At 53.4% G+C, this 27777-nt stretch overlaps 2 protein-coding genes across 6 annotated transcripts in view; one reads left to right on the forward strand and one right to left on the reverse strand.

The window, feature by feature from the left end:
• Positions 1 to 1298: 1298 nt before the first annotated feature.
• RRP1B (ribosomal RNA processing 1B) lies at positions 1299 to 26279 on the reverse strand. 5 transcript variants are annotated; one of them, XM_041735139.1, is made up of 16 exons: positions 26047 to 26279; positions 18399 to 18481; positions 16729 to 16786; positions 15194 to 15279; positions 14759 to 14820; positions 14263 to 14392; positions 13579 to 13643; positions 12941 to 13122; positions 11044 to 11135; positions 10361 to 10458; positions 9431 to 9450; positions 8750 to 8881; positions 7685 to 8331; positions 5927 to 6079; positions 4968 to 5031; positions 1299 to 3959 (listed from the first exon to the last, which is right to left on the reverse strand). In XM_041735139.1, the coding sequence occupies exons 1-16, from the start codon at positions 26174 to 26176 to the stop codon at positions 3766 to 3768; spliced, it is 2196 nt and encodes a 731-aa protein (XP_041591073.1). In that variant the 5' UTR covers positions 26177 to 26279; the 3' UTR covers positions 1299 to 3765. The 5 variants fall into 5 exon arrangements, with proteins under 5 accessions (XP_041591073.1, XP_041591074.1, XP_041591075.1 ...); XM_041735138.1 differs by lacking the exon at positions 1299 to 3959 and adding an exon at positions 3971 to 4502 and having other exon boundaries at positions 8750 to 8878; XM_041735137.1 differs by lacking the exon at positions 1299 to 3959 and adding an exon at positions 3971 to 4502.
• Positions 26177 to 27777, forward strand: part of LOC121479507 (heat shock transcription factor 2 binding protein) — a 106738-nt gene continuing 105137 nt past the window's right edge. The window contains exon 1 of the mRNA XM_041735166.1: positions 26177 to 26425. Coding sequence (XP_041591100.1) covers positions 26308 to 26425 — 118 coding nt within the window. The 5' untranslated portion in view covers positions 26177 to 26307. The remainder of the gene's footprint in view (positions 26426 to 27777) is intronic.

Genomic DNA, 27777 nt, shown 5'->3' on the forward strand with positions numbered 1-27777 from the left:
CTGCGCTACCTGCTCGGGGGCTCTGTAAACTCAAGACTGTCCTAAGAAGTAAGATCTGTGAATTTAAGAAATAAGTCAAGTTCATAAATAAAAATTGGTGTGATTCTATGACCCACTGTCAACATTTTGATGTAAATGTATAATTTTAATTTTTTTTAAAAAGGATTTTATTCATAGAGACACGGAGAAAGAGGAGAGGGAGAGGGAGAGAGGCAGAGACACAGGCAGAGGGAGAAGCAGGCTCCCTGCGGGGAGACTGACGTGGGACTCGATCCCGGGTCTTCAGGATCACGCCCCGGGCTGAAGGTGGCGCTAAACTGCTGCGCCACCTGGGGTGCCGTAATTTTTAATTTTTTTTTTTTTTTAAGAATAAAAGGATCCTGGGATGCCTGAGAGGCTCAGTGGTGGAGTATCTGCCTTTGGCTCAGGGCGTGACCTCTGGGGTCCTGGGATCGAGTCCTGCACTGGGCTCCCTGCAGGGAGCCTGCTTCTCCCTCTGCCTCTGCCTCTGGGTCTTTCATGAATAAATACAATATTTGAAAACCAAACCAAACCAAACCTGATGTGCGTGGTTGCCGGCCTGTGGTGGCTGAGTGATGGGACTCCTGACCCCGAGCCCCCGGGAACAGGTTTGCTCCCCGAGGCCTGCACGGTGGGTGTGGGCGGAGGCCCTGTGCCGCCCCACCGGGGCGAAGGGAGAACTAGAGCCGGGCAGCAGCACGGTCAGGCCCGGGGGCCCTTAGAGCTCCTTCTGGGAGTTCACATTCACGAGGTGTAGAACGGAAGCCCCAGGTTGACCCCGGAGCTACATTTTACAGCAGCAAGAGCCCGAATCCCAACTGCCCGCTGTCAGAAGCGGACGGAGGGACGTGCATGTGGTGCTGAGACGTGGGGGAGGGCAGGACCGCGCGTGGCGGGGACAGGCCTCACTGGTATTCCAGTTGTTATTCTGTGGGTTACTGGCCCTCTGGGGAACCGGTGCTGGATCCACACCACAGCCGAGGAAGTTTGTGTGGGAACACGTGCAGGTAAGGGTCAAGAGCACAGTGCCCGCCTCCTGCCCGCCCACCCACGGAGCCCGTCGCTGGTCCCCAGCACGAGAAGCAGGGCACCTCTGCTCCCGCTCCCCCCACCCGGGAGCGGCGGCTGGCAGCCCCTTGCTGGCTCCGGGGCAAATGGGCCTAAAAGCCCTGGGGTCAGGCCCACCGGCCGCCACGCTCTGCCTCCCTGCGCTCCCGTCGTCCCACAGCGGCGTATTTCCACGCGCACGGACAGCCAACATCAGGTACAGACGTGAGTGCAAAGGCAGGGTTGGTTTATTGGACTTGGCTTTGACGCGACAGGCACTGTGCAGGCGCGCGTACAGGCTGGTGGTGAGCACACCGTCCCCGCCGGCAGAGCCTGGTCGGTTCAGACAGATCAGAGGACGGTTCCGTGTCATGTTCTTCCCACACTAATCATCGCCTCCGGGTTTCCCGGACCCTCCTTTGTGCTTTCAGGTAAACAGGAGTCAGAAAGGATTGTACGTTTATAAACTGTGATACCAAATTGTACAAAACTAACCAGGCGTGTGGGGTCGGGGGAAGATGACCGTTTTACAAAATACCGTAGGAACACCAGCATTAATGTGAGTTATTTCCAGTTTTGGACTCCAAGTCCCCTTGGCAACTTTGTCAAAGAAAAGAACATGCATTGAGTAGAAAACTGGTATTCTAAATACATTTTCTTTGTGTGACACATTCTTGTTGCGTGGATACATAATGTGAATTAAGAAAAAGTTTTTTTTCCTCTTTGCTGCCAAAATGTAGGCATTAAAATTAAGCCACAGTAAACCCACTGAACTTACCCACAAAATGGAGTAAGTTGGGACAGATTTAGGGAGGGAGGGAGGAGGGAGGGAGGGATGGCATCCATGGCGAGGCGCAGCGGTGCGGCAGGGGCGTCTCTAACTCTCCTCCGGGGCCTCTGGGCAGGGAGCGTCCAGCATGCACCCAGGGGCGGCCGCGCCCACCGGGCCCTCGAACCTCTTGATGAAACACCTTTAACGCCGCTGGACTACGTGCTCCATCTTTAAAGCTAAAATGAAAACTGTTACAAAAATAATCTGGCTGAGGATCATGAAACTTCTTTTGTAAAACAAAAAGTTAAAAATATTTGAATGTTCAAATCTCATCTTCTCACACTATCAGATTTGGTTTTGAACGTGATTTGAGTATCTTACTGAATGCAGCACATAAACCCCATGCAAGCACCACAAAACCATCCCGTACATAAGACTTCTCAGTACAATGACTATTTGACAGCTCAGTGTTAGTTACTTCTCTTCTCGTGGACTAATCATGACAAAACTTTATTACAGAGCAGGAAAAGGACAAGGTTCATCCCTCCTTCTGGGGGGGCCTCCTGACCCTGCAGGGGCGGTATTTGCACGCAGGGCCCCACCCCGATGACGTGATTAAGAAACCAAAGTCGAATCAACACAACCCCGCGATCCCAGCGGGCCTCCCTTGTCACGAGAGGCGCTGGCTGGTCCCACTGAGGCAGTGCTGGGGCCCTCTCGTGGGGAGGAGCCAAGGGGGCTGCCTGGGTTTTGGGGATACGCTGGGGACCCTGCATCGGGCGGAGGCAGCTTTCGTCCCAGGAGGCCTGAGGTCCCCTGAGTGGAGGGTGGGCTGGAGAAGCACGGAGCACCCGCGCGCCAACACCATAGCCCCCACGTCGCAGACCTCTTCTTTAGGTGTGCGATTTGTTATCTTGTAAACTCAACATGGTGCCGTAAACTCCAGGGGCCTTCCAGAGGTGACCACCTGATTTTGGAATCTGCATCCTGTCCATCAGGGGGCTCAGGGGTGGTGCGGTTTCCCTCCGCTCTGTCCCTGCTTCCCCCGCTCATGTCTGAGCACCTGCCACCAACGTCTGTCATTAACGAACATCAGAAGTCTATAAGAACCTTAAGTGCAAGCTTCAGCATTTCAGATAAAAGGTAGCTACGAACAAATAAATACGAACAATTCTTAACGGCTGATTTCCACCTTCCAGCAGGAACGCAGGTTTTCAGACACTGCAGCCACACCTCTGAAGAAATGAGTTTTAGTCTAAGTCGGGAAAGCTGCTTTTGGGCACGCCAGTCACTGGGGTACTGGCTCGAAGGCTTACGGAGAAAGGTCAGAAGGGCAGGCGGAGCACAGGACCCGGAGGAAGGAGTGTGCTCGGAGTCCCGGGTGAGCGCCGCCAGGGGCACTCACCAGGGAAGACACTTTGGGCTGGCCTGAGAGGTAGGAACACAAGGAGGGGAACAAGGCCCAGGGGAGGAAGGAGGCGTCCTGAGGGCGGAGGCTGTTCTCGCCTTGCCCCTGCCGCAGGCCCGTGGAGAGAGGCTATGAGCCTCCTGCTGACCCGGTGACAGGCACCTGCCGGACACCTACGGACAGGGGAGGGAGGAAGGCCACCGGAAAGCCACCCGGCATGGCAGGCACGGCGCCGAGCACCCCAGCTCTCGGCACCTCCAGGCTCCCACCCGGTGGGGGGTCACAGAGGTCATTCGCACACCTGAGGGGCTCATGTGCCAACAGCCTGTTGCAAAACCTTTAGCCAGACGCCCACAGCCCCCACAGAAGGATGGAGCAGCAGCAGCTCCCACTCAGAACCTTGTTTATACAATTTATGGGGATTTATAAAACAATAAAAAAAGGCCCCACCTTTTTAAAGTTATAATTTATAGAATATCTGTACAAAAACAGTCTCTAAAAGGACCCTGCTACTATCCTAGAAGAAGTCCATAGCGGTCGGCCTTCTCTTTGGCGTGGTGGTCAGCAGCTTCTTGGTCCCCAGGGGGGTGCTGGTGGGTGAGCTCGTGGGCGTCTTTAACACTCCGTGGAGGGGCCTTTGTTCAGGGTTGAAGGCCACTCGGGAGGGGCCCGTGGGACTGACCAGGATACTCTTGTCTGTCTTCTTGAATTCTGCCCCGGATGAAAGCAAGGCCACGCGTTAGCGGAGTAGCATTCCTGGCCTGCCCAGAGCCCCAGTGCTGTCCCCCGTCAGTGCCGTCCCCCGTTCCCACTGCCGGCAGCCCAGCCAGGCCCGTGCGGTCACGAGGCCCTGCAGAGAGCGGGCCCCGAGCTTCCAGAGGTCACGGACTCACTATCCTGCTTCATAGAACGGATGAACAAACGTCCACGGACGGCATACGAGGGGGCGTCGGGCAGGGGGGTGAGGGAGCTCAGGCGGGAAGAGCCTTTCTTTTTTTTTTTTTTTTTAAAGATTTTATTTATTTATTCATGATAGACAGAGAGAGACAGAGAGAGAGAGGCAGAGACACAGGCAGAGGGAGAAGCAGGCTCCATGCACCGGGAGCCTGACGTGGGATTCGATCCCGGGTCTCCAGGATCGCGCCCTGGGCCAAAGGCAGGCGCCAAACCGCTGCGCCACCCAGGGATCCCGGGAAGAGCCTTTCATTCCAGCTGATCTGCTCCCCACACTCCCTCCAGCTCCAGAAACAAGGCCTGGCAAGGACAGGGGCACCTCAGGCTCCCCCAAGGTCTCCCCCCTTCACACGTATGTTTACGTGTAGGCCTTATGAAAGGTCAGATCTTAAACACATTACACCCTTTTAAAAAGCTCGGTTTCTGTTAGAACAAGCAAAAGGCACTGATACTAAAAGCATCTTCTCTTGGGCACGCGGCTCGCAATGTTAGCAGACGCAGCTCGGCTGGGGGCTGCCAGTGGTCCCCAGGCCACGAGGGCCTGCAGCGGTCTGGGTGCCCAGGCTCGAGGACACGGCTTTTCAATGCATCCCCCGCCAGACAGACCCCTTCCAGAGGCCCCGAGGACACCCCTCCACACCCGGCCCTGGATGCCCTGCTGGCAGCTCGGCTCTGGACTTCTGACTCTGGAGCGGGTCAGAGCCCATGTCCCCCGCGAGCCGCCTCTGTGGAAGGAGCCCTGCAGGAGGCTGGCCCCACACTCACCCGCAGTCATGTTTCTGTTCAGGCCGAAGGTGACCTTTTTGGAGCTGGACGGCATCTTGTCTCGCTGCAAAGGGAGGACAACAGAGGGAATAAGACAGCGACCGTGCCGTCCGTTAGGACTGGGGAGGAAGACCGGGTACCCCGTGATGCCTGAACCCTTCAACGTAACAGGAAAAGGCTTGCCATTTCCACGCTAGGACTCCCGTTCACCAGGAGCTTTATAGTTTTACGGGTGCACAGAACGATGGTCCCACACATGCGCTTCCCAGAGGTGCCCACACACACTCATCTAGATGATCTAACAATTCATCAGAATTAGTGGTTTCCTATTTGGGAGATTCCCAGATGTGGCTGCTCATTTCCACGTGAACCCCGTCACCCTGCCCTGCACCACTTGCTTTTAGACCATAAACGTTTTTTAAGAGAAGCCAGATCTGTCTGTGGCATCATCGGCAAGTGTGTCTGAGACTCTGCACGCGTGTGTATTAACACAGCAGTTGTCCCTCTGCTAGTTCCAGCAGGTACCTACGCAGCACCCCCTCCTTTCTCAAAACAGCCACTGTTTCGTGGCCTCCTGGCAGGGTGGCCCAGCAGCACCATCCTGACGGCAGGCCCTGTCAGCCTCAGTCTGCGCCTCACCCTGTACCCCCCATGGGCGCCCGGGGCAGCATCTGCTCCTTCCCCCACCCTAACCACCCCCGGGGATACTAAGATGAGGCATCACGTGCTGCACTCTCGATTCCCGCGGACCAACCCCTCAGGCTGGCCCAGATCACTGAGAGACAAGCCTGTGCTACCAGGAGGAGGCAAGAGCCCCAGAGCCACCCGGCCCCAGGGGCCCCCAGTGCGGCAGACCAGGGCTCCCTCGACAGGAACCTGCAGGCCGCGGGCAGGAGCAGAGGCCTGGCACATGCAGGCGGCGCGGTCGGGGTCAGGAGGGCGGCAGTGGGGTCACGAACCTGCAGGGCAGGGTGTGCAGAAGTGGCAGTGGCGCTGCTCTTGGCTTTTCTGAAGAACAGCGGCTTTGGTAAGAAGGCAGTGTTGAACCTCACAAAGTCGTTCTCCGTCCTCAGCTGCTGCTTCTTCGAGGGGCTTAAGGCGACCCCGTCTCCCTGCACGAGGGAGGGGTGAGGAGAGGGGAGGTCACACGTGTGTGCAGGGAGGCCACGTGGGGCCCATGGGCCACAGCGTCTCTGGCTCAGACACCCCACGCCCCACCCCCTCCTGCACCGGGTCTGCAAACAGCTCCTGGACACGGCAGGACGCAGACCTCAGGCACGCGGCACCACGCCGACAGGGCCACAGGGTTCCTAGCTTTTTAGCCACAAGAACCACTTTCATGGATCTTCTAGCTTAGGGCTCCTGAAGATTTCTGCTTTTCAAAGACCACTTGTTAAATAATTGAACGCACTTTCTCATTTCTGACCAAAGACCTCATCGTCCACCGAGAAGTTTGGTGCGAGAGAGCACGCCGTTAGGACCTGCAGGTGCACTGTGGGGAGATAAAGGACCCTCACCGGGGGTTTTACAGCTGCCTGCCGCCCCCAGCAAGGCCCCTGCTCTGGTTCTGGGGTCCCAGGGTCTGGAAGCCCGATGTAGTTAACATCACAGGGCTGGATTCTGCAAGGTCCTGGCGTTCCTGGCCTAGAAGCTGAGGCCTTCCCCCAGGAGCCCCCCGGTGGTGTGAGCGAGGGGTGGACCCAGGAGGCCTCTCTCACACGCCTTCACCCACCAGCGAGAGACACCAGGCCCCCTTTGGGAGGAAAAGCTCCCCTGACCCTGCGGCTTATGAGCAATAGTTCCAACGCCAAGGAAGGTTGCTGAGCCTGAGAAATGAGACGCGGAGATTTCCCCTGATGCTTAGTGAAGACAGGGCACCAAATGAACGGGCGTGGAGGCCCAAGGGAAACGGTACCCGCCACAGAGATGCTCGAGGAAGGTCTAAGGTCACAACAGGCTTCCCGGAGCCCAGGGGAGAGCTCCGGGTGCTTCCCCAGCTGAGACCTTTCCTGGCCACAAGCAGACTCAATCACTCAGAGACTCCATCAGCTTGGGATGAGCACTTGGCTGAGCGCACACGGGTGCCCGTTACCCACGTCTGCCCGTGCGGGTGCTGGACGTGGTCAGCAGGCCCGTTTGGGAAGGGCTGGGGCAAATACCGGGCGCCCTGGGGTCATGAGGTTTTGTAAGTACTGCTGCTGCTGCTGAGGAGGGAAGGCTGCCTGGGCCAGCCCTCACCACCAGCGTGCCTCTGCGTCACGGTCGAACGGTTTGCTGACACTGGTACAGACATGCCGTAGGGCCACAGGCGACGTGGGAAGCAGATCCACAGCCCACTCCTTGCTTAATTGATTCTAGACGTGTAAGCACAGACAGGCTTTTCTTTAAAAAAATAAGCAAAAAAGAGAAGAAATTTGGCCCTCAAAGGGCCAAAGGTTGGCCGCGGGCGCGTTGAAGGAACACCAGAGCAGCGTCTGACGGGGACGCCCCCCTGCCTGTGCATACTGCAGGGGGCCTCAGCTGGGGGACACTCCCAGGCTTCCTGCCAGCCCTCTGCAGCCCCAGGGAGCAGCCTGGCGGGGTGGGGGGTCCAGGACGACGGTCCCAGCCGCCAAGAAGCGGCACCTGTTTATTTCCTCCTGGTCCAGGCTGTTATAGACCAGGGCCGCCCCTATAGATCGGGGCCTCGGCCGCCGCCCCCCGGGGGGCTGGCTTACCAGCGCCTGCCTGAGCGTGGCCTCGGACTCCAACACCGCGCCACGCGCTGCCAAGTCAGACGTCTCCTTCACCTTCTTCCTCTTTTTCAAGATGGCAGTTTTCTGACTGGACGGGCTGTGTACGTCGGGGCTGCCGTGCTCCGCCTTCTTTCTCTTCAGCCTCCCGCCCGGAGGCGGGGGCCAGGCCAGTGCGGGGGGACCGCTGCCGTTGACCGGGAGGGCTCCGAGTTTGCGCTTCCTCTTCGGGACCGGGGCCCCGCCGGCGGGGGTGGCTCGCGGAGCCGGGTCCTGAGCACGGGCGCTGCAGGGGCCGCCAGGAGCCGCGTCCTCCAGGGGTGGCAGTGCTGTGGACTCCGTGCTCCCGGCCTGGACCCTGGAGCTCTTCTTCTTGGGCCGTTTCCTCCTGCTGTGGGCTGCGGGGGGCCCCGCGCCGCCCTGTTCCTGGAGGCCTGGGGTGGCTGCCGGCGTCCTCGGGGCTCTGCTCGCACCGGCCTCCGGCTCGCCACCTCCGTTCTGTTCTGGGGGCATGGCTTCAGCGCTCGACCCTAAATGTTCAGGCTGGAGGTGGTTCTTCTTCTTCTTCTTCCTTTTCCTCTTCTGAACACTGGCTTCACCCTCCTCTTCCTCAGCAAGAAAGAACTTGTTTCCTAGAAAGACACCCAGGCCCATGAAGGAGTGCCTGACATGCGGCGGACCGCTGGCTGTCGTCAGGTGCCGTCCTTTCCCTGCCCAGCTGGGACCAGACCCTCCCGATGCCGGTTCCCACAGAGACGGGACTACGGCCACACTCAGGACTATGAGTCTCCAGGCCCGTGAAAACCACAGCTGCAGGGCAGACACACCACACTTGCTCCAGGGCGCAGTCTGTGTAGCAGCCGCTACACCCTCACCTGCTGAAGGTGGCCCCAGGAGGAAACAGGGAGGCTGCGGGTGAGAATCCTTCCTCCTCAGCCACCCGAGCTGCGGCTCTGGCTCTGCCCTGACCCTGGAAGCCCTGTGCCCAGCCTCCCAGCAGTGTAGAGGCGCCCTCCTCCTCCCTCACCCACGTGGAGCTTGGAGGCTCACCTCTCTCTTTTTCCAGCTCGGTTTTCTCTAAAAGTTTATTTCCTTTTTTCTTGTGTTTTCCTCGGTTGAGGATTTGCTCCTCTTCATCAGCAGAAATGTCCTCGGCAAAACTGAGCTGAGATATACTGCCTGCTGGACACCAAAGCCGCATCCAGTCAGCTTTCTGAGATGCCACAACTCTGTCCCCACCTCACACCGGCATTCTCCACCCTGAATTCTGCAACCTCGCTACCTTCCCAACCCAAATCTGCGGTGGATGCAGGAACTGCACCCCATGGGGGACACCCTGACAGCACGCCCCCTGGGGCTCAGCAGCCCACAGGTGTACATGGGGAGCAGGGTGTGCTGGCTTGCTCACATGTCCCTGGCTACGGACAACAGCTTTTCCCTTGGGGCACACCTGACCATGACGGCAAAGGAAAGGGAGCCTGAGATGTCAACTCTTTTCTTCCTAAAGAATCAAACTGGTATCTTCCTAAACGACGATGACCCCTTGGCCCAGTCTACCCCCTTCCCTGGTGCGGAGGCCTCCCACAAGCTCTGCCCAGCTGACGGCCTTCACAAGTAAAGGCTGTCTTATGTTCCCAATGTCTCTTAATCCTGTTTGTCAGTATTTGCTGTAAGTGCCTCAGTTGGGCCATGTTCATGTAACATCACCAGCTGTAATCCTGATGCCCTCACCTTCAGAAAGATCCTGGAACCTGAAACAGAGAATAAGAGTCCCTGAAAAAAACCTCTTCTTTCTGTGTTCTGTAAACACACACACACACACACACACCAGTTTTCAGATGTGCTACTTGGGTGTGCGTTAGTTCACTTTCTTTTCCTTCTAGGAGGGGAGGCTAACGGTGGTGTGATATGAAGGCTCGAAGTGAAGGGCGCATTGCCCTCAAGGACGTGGCGATCTAGAGAGTCCACTGTGGTTCGTTCATGTGTAACAGAAGAAATTAAAAACTTTTCTCAAGGCCAAAGCAGCCCATGTCTCTGCTTATGTCCCACTGTCCTCTCTGCTCACCTGGTGGAGAAGCACCCCATGCAGTGCTGGGTGGGGGGCAGAGCACCTGGGGAGCCGACAGCAGGTCCAGCTCAGCTCCGTCACCTGCCAGCAGGGACCTCGGGCAAGCCCCGTGCCCTGGCTGAGCCATCAGTGAGGTGGGACATTAGAAAAGCCTTGCAGGGCTTCTCCTCACAGGAACTAACTTATGTCAAGTGCTCGGAGGAAAGCCTGCTCACACAGTGGGTGGTCAGTTTCTGGTCACCAACTGCAAGAAGCCAGGGTGCTCTGTGCTCAATGACTGGAGTGGCAGACTGGCACGGGCGTGACCACAGTGGGAGGTGAGGGAGCCGACAACACTCAGAGTGGCGCCCTTACGCGGCAATCGCTGGCGGTACGAACAGCCGTTACTGATGTGCTGCTGCTGCCCCACGAGGACGCAGTGGCCAGAGTTGAGTTTAGGGGCACGTGAAGCATACACGTGTGGGTAGGGGAGCAGCTGTTCCACGAAACCTTCCTGCTGCTGTGTGCACGCCCAGGCTACGGCTAGACGTGATGAGGGCCGGGGACACAGCCTCCACTGCGAGAGTCCACAGACTGTGCCCACAGCCACTTACTTTTTGATGAGTTTGGAGAGACGCTTCCTGTTGAAGGGTGGGATGTTTTTCCTGTTGGTGATCTCCAGGAGCCGGTCCGCAACAGCCTTGTAGTCGAACTGCGCGAGAACAACAAAACGTAAGCCCGCAGCCAAGCCACACTGACTCAGAAAGTCACTTCCACAGGTGATGGCAACCAGCGGTGTGGGCTCCCAGGCGCATTCGGCAGCAGGCCGGTGGAACAAGGGAGTGCTGAGACTCAGTGACCAAAAGGTTCAGTGCGATCTCTGAGAAGCCTGTTCTATTTGTTCTTGGGGGATGCTATTCTTCATCCATCCTGTTTATTCTTTCTTTAAAGAAAAACTGGTAGAAAACAGCACAGAGTTGGCCTGGGTGTGGCTCTCTGGAAGTGTGATCTAGAAGCCGACCTGTGCTTGGTAACACAGTCACCTTTACTGGAAAAGCGCTGAGCTGCCTTTGTCGTAGGGAGCGCATGGATCCTAACAGCGCACGCCGAGATGAAGACTGACAGCTTTCAAAACTCTGTCACATTTAAATGTGCCTCCAGTAAGCTCATCGTAAGGAAGGTGACGTCAGCGAGCAAAGGGATTAAAGACGACGGGAGCCGCGGGCCTGGGGATAACGCACTCTGACCCTAATTCCCACTTAGCCAGGCCACTCCACAGCCAGTCTGTTCTACCAACCTGGAGCAGGGGCCCAGCGTCCTCCAGGCGCCCACCGCCTCTCTCCCCGTCGCCGTGGACCCCGTCCTCTCTGCAGTGCTGCTTGCCCAGCGCTATCGAAACACACCCAGAGACAGAGCTCTTTAAACACAGTCACTACTTCCAGAGGAGCCACTGTCTCAGTGTCTCTTCAAAGAGAAAACCCCTGCAAATACATTTGTCATCTTCCAAAGCAGTTTTGTTAAAATAAATCCCACAGAAATCACACATTTTGCCTTTTACATCATCACAGACAAGACCTCTGCTGCCCTCAGCGCCCTCCGGCGAGTTTTGCCTTCCGTTAACACTGGCGGCGGGGGATGGGAGGCCCTGGGCTGGAGGCCGGGCGAGCGGAGCAGAGCTCACTCAGGAGTCTGTCCCCGGCTTCAGGAAAACTTGAGGCCGGGGTAGAAATCTATGCAGATAACACACTCACGACTCAGGGGGCTGCCGCAGCAGACACAAGTTAATGCTAATGCAACTATTAACACTTAGGAAATAACTCAAAGAGCACTAATGCCCATGAAAAAGCAGATAAAACTACCAAGGAAAACTCACAACTTTTCAAATCTTATCTGTTTGTTAGTGGTGGGGCCTCTGGGCACAGCCTCGAGAAGACTCAGCAGAGCCCTGCATGCATGTGCGGGTCCAGGGCCACAAGCACGACAGAAGGAGCTAGGAGAGGGTGGCTGGTTGAGACAAAGGCCGGGCGCGCAGGAGGGAGTGGGGACAGCCCCCACGACTGCATGAAACCTGCTCAAGGTCAGCTGGTTAATTCATCTACACTGAATTTAAGATCAAAGATTTTCTTCTTTTGAAAAGAATTATTTTTCCAATTAAGGAATAACACATGATTGCTGTAGAAAATTTAGGACAGAAGTACAAAGCAGAAGTCACCCACTAACTCTGCTTCATGCAGCCAACTATTAACATTTTGATATCCTTCCAGATTTTTGAAGGCACATACCAAACCAGGCTCCATAGACTTTTGGGTCTTGTCATAAAAAAATGTTTAATTAAATTTCCTCTGGCCACTAATTTTTGAAATCTTTGCTTTTTTTTTTTTTTTTAAATCTTAATCTATATATATTTTTTAAATTTTTTTTAAATTTATTTATTTATGATAGGCACACAGTGAGAGAGAAAGAGAGGCAGAGACACAGGCAGAGGGAGAAGCAGGCTCCATGCACTGGGAGCCCGACGTGGGATTCGATCCCGGGTCTCCAGGATCGCGCCCTGGGCCAAAGGCAGGCGCCAAACCGCTGCGCCACCCAGGGATCCCGAAATCTTTGCTTTTTAACGTCTGTGTGACATTTTAAAAGCATGTGCACACCCGGACCTGAACGTTTACCTAATGCTAAGCCCTGAAATGCTGTAAACCACTGCTGGGGTGGGAGGGGTCTGCAACTGGAAATGTGGGCTCCACATGCAGTCCCTGCGGGATAAGACTGGCCCCGGCCATCATAGTCCACAGCGGGTGTTACTCACCCAAAGAGGGACACAGAGATCAGGAGGCAGCGCTATGGAAATGAGCGTGTGTTCGCCATGTGAGCACCAAGGACCCTCTTGGAGATACAAGTCCACATCAGGATGTTTAAATACATCAAAAATCCAAACAACAAAAATAAAAGCCAAAGCAAGAGCAATGGTAAAGTGAAACCCTAGAGGGACTCCCGTGACCCTGGGAGGCAGCACATGCACGCCGCGGAGGGCTCCCGTGTGTCAGCGCCCCTTGGCTTCCCTTCTCGGGGAGCTCACGGCAGGGCTCCCTTTGATGAGGTCTTAGGTTATCTCAGTGAGACTCCAATGTATGTACTAAAGTGTTCACCTGAGGAGAACTTTATCTAAAAAGACAGACTGTTCAAGGGAATCATCTTACCAGGCTTTTTTTTACTGACTGGTTTTCTCCACGCCACCTCGTTTTCAGGCATCTCATCTTCGGAGAACTCGTTCTCCCCCCCTTGGGCTTTCTGTTCCTCGAGGGTCTCTTCCGGTCCGAAAGGAGACTGGTCTACGATGACTTCCAGCACACCCCTAGCTATAGTCTGTACCAATGTCTGGCTGGGGGGTAGAAGTACAGCAGAGAGAAGGTGATGACAACAGAAGACCTGGTCATTTAGCAGAGGTGATGGGGCACATGGTGCATGGCCCAGTCTAGCCTCCCCAGGGCCCAATGTGGCCCATCGCCCGGCCCACAGTGTTGGCTCTCCTGACCACACTCCCACGCCAGCCGGCTGTGGCTGTGCAGAGCCAGGGGAGCACCACGTGCTGAAGGCAGACAGAACTGTGACTGTGGGGGGTGTGTGTCTCCTGAAGGTCTGTGGTCAAGCCGGCAGAGCACAGGTAGAGGACTCAAAGCATCACAAGTCTTGCTAACAGAAATTCAGAGTTCAGCTATTCTGGGGTTTGGCTAAACTATCACAGGTGTCTTGCATCAAGCCTCTCAACAATTTAACACCAGTACCCACAATTAAGGACCAAATGAAGCAGAGAAAAACAAGCATGGGATTCACTTACTCCTTAGTTTTGGCAGCAATTTTGCAGAATGGATCAATAAATTGGAGATTCTGATCTGCCAAAAGCTGAAATTTAGGAACAAAACACAATTTTTTTGTATGTCCTAGAAAAAGGAGCCGTTCACACTTTTTACATAGGGTTAGATCAGGGAAACACCTTTGTCAATGCTGAAAACGCACTCTGCGTGAACTGCCCAGATGCTCGGAGCCAGCTCATGGCCATCTTCCAGCCACATGGGCATCAAAGTGCAATGACCAGAGAAAACCACCCCACTAACCCATGCTGTTCTGCATTCCCTGCTCTAGAGACAGGTTCAATCGACAGAGATATTGTCAGAAACTGTAAGATGAAATAACAAAAAATCATTATGGTGAGCGTGTCCTTGTGTTACTATTGGACTGTGTCAGTTGCTTTCAATTGTTTTATAAGCAGGACTTCAAGAACATCCTTAGCGCACAATCTTTGTTCACGTGTCCTATTAGCTGCTTAGGACACATTCCCAGATGGGGAAGGATTTGTCAAAAGACAGGTTGAGCCAATTTATGCTGCTCCTGTCGCTGCTAAGGCCGGTGCTGACCACAGTGTTTTCTCCCCAGCTCCAGGAACATGCGGAGAACCAGAGTCCCTGGTCAGGTCCGCTGTGGTCTCATTACATCCCGGGCCTGATGTCTCACTGCTTCTTACCTCTTTCCCTCCCACTTTGGATAGTTCATCCAGATAAATATCAATGAAGTGGAACTTCACTCCATTAGGAGACTGGCTCTCAGGATGCAGGATTTCTTTCATCAAGACATCCAGGAAGAGCTTGATTCGGCTGGAGAAAATAACACATGCGGTCCTATTAACTGCAGCATGCCAGCTCTTCCCTCTTCCCCCAAAGAAAACAGTCACGTCTGTTCTTGTGCTACAATGCGTAACAAACAGTGCAAGGCTGAGAATGTGCTAGGAGGGAAAAGCAATCCCTGGAATCGGTATACACGCGCATGTGCCCCCACGCCCTCAGGAGCCTCTCCTGGGCTTTGTGTTCTTCACGCCTAAGGAGGTTCTGAGTCTCAGTCGACGGAGGGGAAGGCAGAAATCACGCCACTCCTACTAGCTCGCTAACTGGAACGCTTGAAAGTCACACTATCCCTTTCAACATTTTAAAGCCACCAAATGCTTACCCCAATACTTTACCAACCTTTCTTCCCAGCCATGTCGCTTGAGAACTTCAAAGGACTGCCTCAGGACCAGGCGGATCAGCTAAAGATAGACAACTTTTGTTACCAAAGGGAAAGTAAGAAATGCCGGTCAGTCAGCAGACTGAAGAGACCAACGAAATTGGTTACAGCCTGCGTCTCCAAAGCGAAAACACAGTCACAGTCATCTCATTGAACTTTTCACCAGGAAGTGTTAACTAAGGATCCCCAGACTCACCCCCAGCAGCTGAAAGAGAAAACAGAGCGGCCTGCGAGACCTAGTCGAACGCCGTCCCGTGATCCCGCTACCTCTCGCCACACTAAGCCTGAGGCTTGCTCTGCTTCACAGATAAGCCCTCCCACTGCTCTCAAGAAGCTCAACATCCTTCCTTTACAGGCTTCGGAGGCGCACTGGGGGAAGGGCCTTCAGATCTTACCATATAATATTTGCCCAGGCGCAGCCGGTCTATCCCCTTCCACTCTCGGTTCATTGTTTGCCAAAAGGTTTGAATGAACAGGTGTTCTGCAGTGAACAAAAGCTTTTGAATACTTGGTTTTCAGATTCACATATTGCCATAAAGCAAGAAAGTAACAAAGGGAAACAAACTAGGATTCTTGATTGTTTACTTTTTTCCAAGAATTTTTTGGCAGCTAGAAAATTTGGTCCATAATTAAATATGCTCAGTAATTTTTTTTCCATTCCCACAAAAGCCTATTATAACAGGAAGGCTGATAATATCTTGATATTCAACTGTAATGCTCTATGAAGCTTTTTTCTTTATCCACTGCAAAGCCTTGTTTCTATTAAAATCAAAAATTCTCTGAGCCACATCCATGGGCCCTTTCTGCCCACCTACACCTAACAATCAATCCAAAGCCATTAATTTTGATGAACACTTGGATGATCCGCATAGAAACTCAGCTTTTTGTTTCATGTTCCATGTCAGCTGGTTGAGCTCTAATAAAACATTCTATTTTTCTCTTCTGAGCCACGAATCTACCACTTTTCCATCCAAAAATAACTGTTGGATTTTTTGGTTTTACTTCTTTTTGCACAATTCTTTCTTGATATCTGAAAACCTAGATAATATTCCATGTGTAGAATTCTGCTCATCACGGGTCAGCTGGGACCCGGCTGAAACACAGAGCCACTGGGGTTTCTAAGGCCAGTGGGATGGCTCTGCTCTGAAGAGCGCTAAGCAGATCCAACCAATTCTGCTGTCTTTTTCTTCCTTTGTCAGCACAATCAAAACCTGAATGTCTCAGAAATAATTCATTTTCTCCCTTTGGTTTTTTTTTTTTTTCTTTTTGTGGTTAAAAAGCCTTACTTTATGGCTTACTACCAGTGATGCCCTTATGTGGCTCCAGTCTTCAGGATGTCCTGGTACCCAGAGGCGACAGCAAACAGTGGCATATGCATGCCCAGACTCTGAGTTTTATTTTTATTTTAAAAAATGATTTATTTACTCATGAGAGACACAGAGAGAGGCAGAGACAGGAGAAACAGGCTCCATGCAAGAAGCCCGACATGGGACTCGATTCCAGGACTCCAGCATCACACCCTGGGCTGAAGGCAGATGCCCAACCACTGAGCCACCCAGGCATCCCACCTCTGAGTTTTATTAAAGCAACTCAGAATGTGGAGACTCAGGAGATTTTCATTTATTTAAAAAATGTATACGTATATATTCATTCATTTTTGAAATCTTTCAGAGGTCACATAATACTGCACGATATGCCTCTTTCATTGGCCCTCTTTTGGGGGCAACATCTAAGCTCCTCACGGCTTTCTCACAGGGAAGGTCTGTCGCCCGACATCTACACCCTGGCAGCCCTGGGCACAAGTTCAACAAGCCCCCTGGAAAGAGGAAACTCTGAAGGAAGAACAAACAATATTGCCTAGTTTCCTATGCAAGTTACCCAAGCTGATGAATGAGGAAGTTCTGAAAGTTATGAAAACATCAGGACTTACGGGCCTCTGAGTTGTTAACAACGTGGACGAGTTGGGAAATAGTGTTCGCTAGCTCCTCCTGCAAAGGTGGGGTCGGGGAGAGACAGCAGGGTTATTACGCGGCAGCACCGGACGTCACAGCATCTGCTGGGGTCTGGGCATCTTGTTACATCACTGTTTAAATTTTAGCAAATGCGAAACTCCCAATCTCAGTGGACTACTGTGCCAATGTAATAATGCCTCCGAGGATCACGCTGTAGGTTTAAGAAAGTATCTCTAGTTTCAGTTCAAATGAACTACAGAAATAAACTGTCAATTCTTGGCTTTAAAAGTACATAGCTGGAAAAAAAAAACGTAACTGACGTGGACATCCTACCCTAAGCCACCAAATTCTGGCATACAGATGCCAGCAAGGGGATCCCTGGTGGTTAGATGTGGGGACTGTCACTCCTCAGGGGTGTGTGTGGAACCAGAAAGTCCCATCCTAGGCTCACTCGCTTGGAGCCAGGCCGCGATGGGGGGTGTGTGTGCAGGGGTGGGCAAGAAGCGAAGGTCAATGGCACCCATCCAGGCTCTGTCCAGGGCAAAAGGGCCATGTGAAGAATAAGTCCTGCTACAATGCAGCAAGATCACTGGTGGGGAGAATTTGGTGGTCTGGGTCTAAGAAGAGACCTGCCCTGGGAAGTGTCAATAGAATCCTGTTCACAAGTGACATAAAAAAAGAACAGCCATCCTTGGTATGACTTGCATTTACTTTACCTGGGCTCACGTCTTCCTCACCCATTTTAAATGAACTCCCATTTTAAATGAAAATGATGCTCCTGTTCATCTGTTTTCTTCACTAAAGCTGTCGTTTGGTTTGTTACTTTTGAATGTAACTTAAAAATATTTTGCCCTGCTGTCCTACTCAAAATATGTTCAGTGAAGTAAAAGCAATAAATCAAAGCAGGCTATTACATGGCTTGGGGAAAGTGGTAAAGTTGCACACCAAAATCCAGACAAGTAAAATCTATAATCTTTTACGTATCGAAGGGCTTCAAATAGCGTTCCTCAAGGCTTACTCTCCACTTCGACATTGGCAGGTTTGCTTTTATGCACTAGGACAAAGCTCTGTAGACAGCGAAAGTCATTTTCTTAAATTGTTTTGCTGGTGGGGTTCAGCATGCTCGGCAGATGGGTCTAGAAGCACATGCACATCTGTGCCAAGTCTCCCGTTGACTCTAAGGGTAGAGGTTGTCAGAGGCAGGTCCACTGCTTGCTCTACTAGGCTCCCGACCCTCAGCAGGGTGACTGCCCAGTCGCGGCACCCATTCAGATCATGCCAGGGGTAGGCTTGGAGCCCAGTGCTCACAGGCTCTTTGACTAGAGCCATGACATTACTGACCACAAATAATAACATACTAAACAGAAGCTTCAAAATATGTAAAACCTTCCACGGAACCAACCTATGAAAATATGACAGAGAAACAAGAAACTTCTAATTTATGCCTCTTCTTCGTTATCTGAAAAGATAACTTCTCTGTTTGGCCACTGTATATCCCTTTCTGATGGACAAGAGGCGGGCAACTGAGCCCTGAGCAGCGACTTCAATTTGTTTACGTGCACAGGAGACAGACACATAAAACGAGCAAGCCCTTTTTATCCATCTGGGCCAAAGCACCAGTCATCTGACAAAGGGAACTGTATGTTACCTGTAGGAGGGGTTCGTCCTGCACCCACATGCAGTAGAAGAGCCCTTTCCATATTTTTAGAAGTTCTTCTTGACTGAAACCTCCTAGAGGACAAAACAGCACAGACATCTTACTTTAGAGTCCTCACATATCCTGTCGCAGGGTCTAGAACTACCTACCACGTGACAGGAACAACACCACAAACATCTTCATTCTCTCACCCACTTTTTTTTTTTTTTAAATTTGAAGCATACACTTCCTTGTGGTACAAAATAAACACATATAGATCACGTAGTTTTATCATCTATGGGGCAGGTGGTAGTGGTGGTGTGTCCTCACCATCTGAGGAGTGTAAGGAAGTCCATGTCCTTACAACAAAATTATTAATGAGGTAGTCATTTATAAAAATAGCTCCCTCTGTGTGCTCCTCTCTGCCAAATCTAGCATATCACTCTGCATACCAACATTTGCATTATTCTTACAAAATGAAATTGCAAATCCTACAAAAGATACAGGATTTGCTTAAGTCCCATACAACTGGCCCTGGGGAAACTGGCAGAGCTTTGAGATATTTTTGCAAAGATAACCTCCCACCGCTTTTTAGAGATTTTATTTATTTGAGAAAAAGAGAGTGTGCGACAGAGAGAGCATGAGCCAGGGGGAAGGACAGAGGGAGAAGCAGACTCCCCACTGAGCAGGGAGCCTGATGCAGGGCTTGATCCCAGGACCCTGAGATCACAACCTGAGCAGATACTTAACTGAGCCACCCAGGTGCCCTTGCAAAAATATTGTCTTAAAGATCCTGGCAATAAGTCAAACATGGCTATATCTGGATTTCTTTCCCTCCTGGTTATAGTTTTCATTTCCTGGGCAATATTAGCTTTGTTTTAAGTGACATCATATTGGTTAGCCTTGTTTGGACTCCTTTTTAAGCCCTGTACTACCTCCGACTAAGCCACAAGTCATACATTCTAGCTCCTGGGCAGACCCCAGATGTCATAATTGCTGAGTGACATATGGGATCTCAAAAGCCAGGTGAGTATACATTCTTGGAGTTTCCAAGTCGATGGAGAACAAACAACCCTTGAGTCTTGGTGCATGTTACAAATGGTCTGTGTTAATACTTCATTAAGGGGTACTAGGAAAAATATTTTGGAATATCAAAGAAGGACAAACTAGGTGAATGCATACAAGTACGTATACACTGGGCATCAATGTAATTTCAATATACCAAAAATAATTAAAAGGTGGCGAACAGATCCTTTTTGATGTATTGAAGTTTACTGTATTCAGAGTGAGAGTGAACCTTTAGAGGTATATAGGTATTGACTTCCAAGTTACCAAAGACCTTTTTCATATCAACAATTTTATTACGGTGCATTTTGATTGTTAGTTTCTACTTAAAAACAGTATGCTAAAGAGTAAAATTTATTAAAATGCATTTCCTTTAAGAGTTGGGCAAACCTCATGGCATGGCAACTGGCTCCCCCGACCCTCGGGCACCTTGTTATAAGCCACACCTTGGGGGCCTAGCTATTGCTAGCACAGCTACAGTGAGTGATAAATTCCCCTGGAGCTGAGACAACTGCAATCAGGACCACAGTAACTTTGTCAAAGTGACCTGTGTTTATATTCAATCATGCTAAGACTAATGAAGAATTAGGGACACCTGGGTGGCTCAGTGGTTGAGCATCTGCCTTGGGCTCTGGGCATGATCCTGGTCCCAGAATCGAGTCCAGCATCAGGCTCCCTGAGAGGAGCCTGCTTTTCCCTCTGCCTGTGTCTCTGTGTGGCTTTCATGAATAAATAAAATCTTAAAAAAATAAAAGACTACTGAATTAGTGGGCAGGGCAAGGATCACCCATGGCTGGCTGGGAAAACATCGGATGAAAAATATATGGGGGGAACTTAGAATGGATAAATCACATGTCGCTAACACCCGAACCTACTGATCCACCTTAGCTTGCAGAGTCACCTATCAATAGGAAGACCACAGCACCACCTGCTAAGTATTCTTACAAAAACCAAAACTAACTGACACGTCAAATCTGACTATTAACCACTCTGTGGGGAAACACAGGGGACAGAGGAATATGTCAGGTGAGACCACGGGATACAGTCACCAGGGCAAATGGCCCGTTCCAGCAACAAGTAAACAGCAAAGGGAAAAGATAGGAACGGCAGACAGACCAACTGAATGCAACGGCTGCCTCTCGCTTGGATTCTGATGTGTCACAGACAAATTCACAAAATGATGGGAAAACTCAATGGATTAGTTATTTCACGTGAAGCAACTTTTAAAAAAGGTACAATAATGGTACTGTGGTGATGTTAAAAAGAGCCCGTCTTCTGGAGCCCCATAATGAGGTGGAGATGTCAGTGGGAGGCGGATGTGGACAGATGGGACAGACCAGGCAGGTACTAACTGGTCCTGAAGCGGAGTACTGAGTACTCTATTTATCTGAAAGGTAAAAAGTACTGCACAAGGTCACTAAGGTGTTACCAAGGGCCGTTTTTGTTCTTCCATTTGTGTAGAAAGCTCTTCATAATGAAACTAGAAAACCAGAACGCCAGCCACCTTAACAGCAAACAGGATTGGATGACGCTGTTTCCTGTGTAAGGCCTGGCGCTGGGCAGTCCCGGGGTCTGCAGCCCCCTCCAGTGCTCCCCTCTTCCAGGCAGGGCTCGGGAAGGGAGACAGTGGTCTGCGTGGGGCTCGGACCACAGAAAGGGGAGCCAGCAAGCTGCGCTTATGCCGAATACGCATGAATTCCCTCAGCTACAGGGCTGCTGCAAGGCTGGACAGATGACCCCATCTCAGAGGCTCTTGCTCTCGCCTTCAAGCAGGCTTGAAGAGGACGTAGTGTGCACCTGCACTCGGCCACCTCACCAGCTGCTGGGGAGCCTGTGTGAGAAGGGAGCCCATCTAGAGAAGCCAGGTTTGCCATGGAGAAAAACAGTTTGGTGCCATCAGCTGAGCTCCTTCATGAAGCTGTGCTTTGGTTTTTCCCCTTAAAACTGGTCTGGCTGGGCAGCCTGGGTGGCTCAGCGGTTTAGCACCGCCTTCAGCCCAGGGTGTGATCCTGGAGTCCGGGATCGAGTCCCACGTTGGGCTCCCTGCATGGGGCCTGCTTCTCCCTCTGCCTGTATCTCTGCCTCACTGTGTGTGTCTCATGAATAAATAAATTAAATCTAAAAAACAAAAAAAACAAAAAAAAAAAAACCTGGTCTGGCTTAGGGGCACTGGGCATCTTTCCAGATCCGTCCTGTGCTTTGACATAATGCTTACGTATAGTACAGACACACACAGACACATAGCTGTGCGTGTGTAACCTACATAGCGTCGTGGGTTCTACACATTCCACGTTCTGGCCCTTTTCACTTAAAAGCAGCACAGCGTATATTTCCAGATGGTTCTAAGAGCACTAGTGTGTCACACCAACTCTAAGTGATACTGTGACATACCAAGTATCTGTGGTTACCCCACACCTGTAATGGGCAAAGGTGCAAAGGATATGTATGCTAGAGAGGTTTATGTAATGGAAAACTATGGATTTCAACAGTCAGAGGGTGACAGTAACTCCTAGGCAGTGCGCAGGAAAGGGGGTCAGGCGTGAAAACAGATTGCTTCTTCCTAAGCGAGGTAGCAGAGTGCAGAGGACACAAACCCATGGCCAGGCCCCAGCTCGCTACTTGTTAGCCGTGCTATGTAGAAAACCATCAGCTAGCCCCTGGGCCTGTTCCCTCACCTGTGATATGTGTACGGTTTAGGGTCACAGTCAAAATTAAAGGCATGTATGAGAAGCACTTTGTAAGAGTAAAGCGCTTTTCAGTGCTATTGGTAGGTAGTTTGATTGTCTTGTGTTCTCCACCCACAGGCTGCTGAAGCTCTCTTCCCTTTTAAAACACATATTTTCAATATATGTATAAAAATCACTTGTTTTCGCCCAGGAATTTAGTTTTTATTTAAGACTTAAAAAAAAAAATAAATTTAGAACTTTTATTTATTAAGTACTTTCTACCCTCATGAGGCTCAAACTCACTGCCCCAGGATCGAGTCCCTGGCTCCACTGACAGCCCCAGGAACCCCCCATTTTTTGTAAATTGACTTACAGCCGACACTCAGTGTTACATCAGTGTCAGGTGCTCACCACAAGTGGAGCTACCATGTGTCACCCACACGACACTGTTACACTACCATGGCCTATATTCTCTACACCACTGTACCTTTCATCCCATGACTTACTCATTCCATCACTGGGGGCCTAATGTACCCATTTTTGAAGGCTTTAAAGCGAAACAGAGAAATGCTCATTTAATTTCCTCTCACTCTGAGGGTGAAGTATGTATCTGAAGCAGGTTCCGCCCTCAGGGGCTTTTTGTTCTGTCTTCTTGGGGTTGACTTCCTAAACCAATGCCACCAGGTTTCTGGCAACAATATAGGTTTAGTTATTTCACAGCAAATGAGGCGAACATGAAGTGAGACATGGGCAGAGTAAATTTCAACAAACTGTGAAATGAGAAAACCCTGACTGCTACTCTCAGGATGAAATGAGCTCAGGAGCATTTTAGGTTGGGGTGAGTCCACAGCTGGTCAGTCAAAACATCTGCAGCTCTCATCTGTTCTACCTACAAGGGACCCCTAAGCCTGTTAGTATGAAGAAATACTTCCTCCAATACTGAATCTGAAGCCCCATCAGCCGTAAGATGTATGGTTCTCTTACGTGCCACCAAATGAGAGCAAGAGGGCACAAGGTTGATTTTAAGATCCATCCCAGTTTCTGCAGATGTTACATGTTTACAGTTGCAGAATCAATAAAGCCGGGTGTGTGTGTGTTTTTCATTCCCTGCTCTATTATTCCCAGTGCCAACAATAGTAAAAGCACACAGTAGGTGCTCTGTGTTTGCTGAAGACGTGAATGAACGGTACAAATGAGCTCTCATGGGTAAAACCATAGATAGCGATCATTCTGTACGTGCTCTGTGTGAAGTTACAACACCAGAGCATCATTTAGCTGCTTTAAGCACTACAAAAGTTCCCTATTTGTTTACAAAGCTTCTGGGGTTCCTGGCTGCCCCAGTCAGTGGAGCATCTGCCTCCTGATCTTGGGATCGTGAGTTCCAGCCCCATGTTGGGAGTAGAGATTTTTTTTTTTTTTAATTTTTTATTAAGTAAGCTCCATGCCTAGTGTGGAGCCCAGGGTGGGGCTTGAACTCATGACCCTAAGTTTGAGACCTGAGGGGAGATCAAGAGTCAGATGCTCAACCGATAGTCTCCCATGTGCCCCAAGATCACTTAAAACAAAAAAACAAACCCCCACAAAGCTATTTATGTTGCTGGTGGGCAGTTCTTCATACCAGTAAGACTAAGATTTCAGATTTCCTTTACTACACACGAAACAAAACACAACAAACTGTGAGTCTGTCAAGGAGACACACACGTCAGGTCAAGTTACTCCCCAACTTGCATTTCAGGTCCATGGGGTACAGTGGCGGCAGAGGCCCGGCTTATTATGCCTCACTGTCACCGTCTGTGACATTCACCATGCAGTTCCTTCTTCAGAGGCCCAGCATACTCCACGCAACGTGGGCGTGGTGGTGAACAAGATAGATAGTCTCTCTTGGCATGATGGGCACTGACCAAACAGGACCTGGGGGCACTGGTGCAGACCCAGTGGCCTCATGCCCATGTCCCTGCAGATCCTGGGCCCGCTCATCAAGCTCTGTTTGGCCATCTCAGCCCATATGTACTGCATCTGGCCTTTCTTGTGTTCTTGTGTGGAGGCAAGCCCGGTATGCCTGGATGTGCTCCCACTTCCAGCTAAGCAGACAGACGGAAGTTTACAGTGTTTGGGGAAGAGTGATACAGTAACAGAGAACGAAGAAGCCACACAGCTAAGTGCCATGACAGACACACACTGGATATTTTGGAATCCTGGAGGGGTGGTGTGAGATGGTAGGAAGGCACTTGGAGAAAGTGATGTTGAACTGAATGCTAGGAGTGCACAAGAGAAGCAAAGGTGGAGAGGAGAGAAACGATGCATGTATACCAAGAGTTAGCACAAAGCAGTCACGTAGGGGCCAAAGTGGCAAGAGAAGGGAGGACAGACCATTGCCTGCAGACCTGGAAATCCAAGAAGGTGGTGACGTGATCAGAACCGTTTTTAGAAGATGACCCGGGCTGGTTTGTGGAGGACAGGTTCAATAGAGGGTCAAATGGACTTAAAGAGATTGGCTAGGAAATAAGCAAGTTCAGAGTCTAGATGAGATAAATGGTGAGGGCAGAGTAACTCAGCAGACGAAACAGGTAGCAGCAGCAAGAGACCATGGATGAGGGGTGAGGAGAAGACTGGAAAGAGCCATCCAGGACGTTATGGTGCGTCCAGCCTGGCTCTGAGGGGATGGCGGGAACTAGCACCTAAGATGAGAGAACACAGGCAGCAAAAGTGAAGCAAGAGAGAACAGGTTTTAGGGTGGAGGAGAATGAATCACGTTGGGGCATTCGAGTCTGGGGTGCCCACGGGGGACACCCAGGTGGAAGCACCTTGTCCGTGCATCCTATCTGCGCTGGGAGCAGCCAGGTCTGCTCTGGCAACTTGAGCACTCGGGACCGAAACTGTGATAATAAACGTCGCCTCTGGGCGAGATCCCTAAGCAGAACTGAAGTCAGAAATCTGGTCTTTGCTCCTTTCTGGGGCGCGTCCCACAGAACTGTATTTTCTTTTTCCCAGGGTGGTCCTTTTCCATCTCTCCTCAAAAACGAAACGAACTGAGAAAGTCAGTACAGAGACAGATAACGCCTGCCCTTTCTTTCTTTTAGGTTATTTACTTATTCATGAGAAAGGCAGAGACGTGGAGGGAGAAGCAGGCTCCCTGCGGGGGAGCCCAGGCGGGGCTGGATCCCAGGACCCCGGGGTCACGCCCTGGGCCACCGGGGTGGGGGGTGGGGGTGTCCCAATACCTGTTCTGTCGACTAGACTCGCAAGGCAGAAGTGTTGGCAGTCAACACGTCAAAATTAATCCGAGCGCAGCGCACAGCCTCCGCCGTGGGCAGTGGTCCGCACCCCCGGGGGCTGCAGGGCATGTCGGGGCCCGGGAGCCTCGGGCTGCAGCCCCGACGGCCTGGAGGGCAGCGCGGCCCCGCACCCGCTCCCGCACCCGGCCCTGCTCCCGCACCCGCTCCCGCTCCCGCACCCGCTCCCGCATCCGCACCTGCTCCCGCACCCGCTCCCGGTCCCGCACCCGCTCCCGCTCCCGCACCTGCTCCCGCACCCGCTCCCGGTCCCGCACCCGCTCCCGCATCCGCACCTGCTCCCGCACCTGCACCTGCTCCCGCACCCGCACCTGCTCCCGCACCCGCTCCCGCACCCGCACCCGGCCCCGCTCCCGCACCCGCACCTGCTCCCGCACCCGCTCCCGCACCTGCTCCCGCTCCTGCACCCGCTCCCGCTCCGCTCGCCACCGCAGAGGCCTTCCCGGACCCGCTCCCCACCCCCTCCCCGCCCTCTGGACCTCTCCGAGCCCCCCCGTCCACCGGCGCCCCCCGGAGGTCGGGTCGGTCCGTCCGTCCCCCCCTCCCGCCCCCGAGTCGGGGCGAGCGCGGCGCAAACCCCCGCGGGCAGCCCCCCCCCCCGGCCGCCATGTGGCGCCGCTGCCCGCCGGCGCCCACCTGTCTCCCTCTGCGTCTTCACGCTGATGTACTGGCGCAGCTTCTTCACCGCGCGGTCCCGGACGCCCTTCTCGTGAGACGCCAGCCGCTGGGCGAACTGCAGCTCGGCCGGCTGCATGGCGGGGGCCATCGCGCCCGCTGGACCATCCCCCGCCGCCCGCCGCCCGCCGCCCGCCGCCGCAGCCTCCCGCCGCCGCCGAGCAGCTCGGGGCCGCGCCTGCGCAGAAGGCGGCGGGGCGGGGCCGGGCGGCGCGCGCGCTGATGGCGTCACAACGGCGCCGGGCGCCGCCGCTCACAAGCGCGTCCCGGGGGCGAGGGCGGCCCGCGGCGGTTCGGCCTCGGCTGGGGGGCGTCGCGGCAGCCGGCGTGTGGCGGCGAGGTTAGCGAGCGCCGGGTCCCCGCCTGGAGGGGACGGCTGGCCGCGGAGGAGGCCCCGAGTCTTCAGGCCCGCCCCGCGGTCACCCGCCGAGCCCCGGCGTCCGCGTGCGGGGCGCCGGACCGAGACGGACGGCAGTCCGGGGGCTGCGGGCGGGATGCTGGGACAGCCCCGTCAGGGGCGCCCTGAGGGGCCGGGTCTGCGCCCCTGCTGCCCTCGGAGCCAGCGCCCCCCAGCGCCCCCCAGCGCCCCGGTGTCGGGGCCCGGGGCAGATCCCAGTGCAGAGGATGCTTGGGGTCACGGGCAGGTCCTGGGTCAGGGGGGTCAGGGGCAGGGTCAGGTCCCAGTGCAGGGGTGGCAGGGTCAGGGTCAGGTCCTGGGTCAGGGGATAGCAGGGTCAGGGTCAGGTCCCAGTGCAGGGCACGGCAGGGTCAGGGTCAGGTCCTGGGTCAGAGGACGGCAGGGTCAGGGTCAGGTGCCGGTGCAGGGCATGGCAGGGTCAGGGTCAGGGTCAGGTCCCAGTGCAGAGGATGGCAGGGTCAGGGTCAGGTCCCAGGGCAGGGGTGGCAGGGTCAGGGTCAGGTTCTGGTGCAGGGGGTGGCAGGGGTGGCAGGGTCAGGGTCAGGTTCCGGTGCAGGGGATGGCAGGGTCAGAGTCAGATCATGGGTCAGGGGATGGTTGGAGTCAGGGTCAGGTCCTGGGTCAGGGGATAGCAGGGTCAGGGTCAAGTCCCAGTGCAGGGCACGGCAGGGTCAGGGTCAGGGTCAGGTGCCAGTGCAGGGCATGGCAGGGTCAGGGTCAGGTGCCGGTGTAGGGCATGGCAGGGTCAGGGTCAGGTCCCAGTGCAGGGGTGGCAGGGTCAGGGTCAGGTCCTGGGTCAGGGGATAGCAGGGTCAGGGTCAAGTCCCAGTGCAGGGCACGGCAGGGTCAGGGTCAGGTCCTGGGTCAGGGGATAGCAGGGTCAGGGTCAGGTGCCGGTGCAGGGCATGGCAGGGTCAGGGTCAGGGTCAGGTCCCAGTGCAGAGGATGGCAGGGTCAGGGTCAGGTCCTGGGTCAGGGGATAGCAGGGTCAGGGTCAAGTCCCAGTGCAGGGCACGGCAGGGTCAGGGTCAGGTCCTGGGTCAGGGGATAGCAGGGTCAGGGTCAGGTGCCGGTGCAGGGCATGGCAGGGTCAGGGTCAGGGTCAGGTCCCAGTGCAGAGGATGGCAGGGTCAGGGTCAGGTCCCAGGGCAGGGGTGGCAGGGTCAGGGTCAGGTTCTGGTGCAGGGGGTGGCAGGGGTGGCAGGGTCAGGGTCAGGTTCCGGTGCAGGGGATGGCAGGGTCAGGGTCAGATCATGGGTCAGGGGATGGTTGGA

Source organism: Vulpes lagopus, chromosome 20 (genome assembly GCF_018345385.1).
Source record: "Vulpes lagopus strain Blue_001 chromosome 20, ASM1834538v1, whole genome shotgun sequence".
NCBI lineage: Eukaryota > Metazoa > Chordata > Mammalia > Carnivora > Canidae > Vulpes > Vulpes lagopus.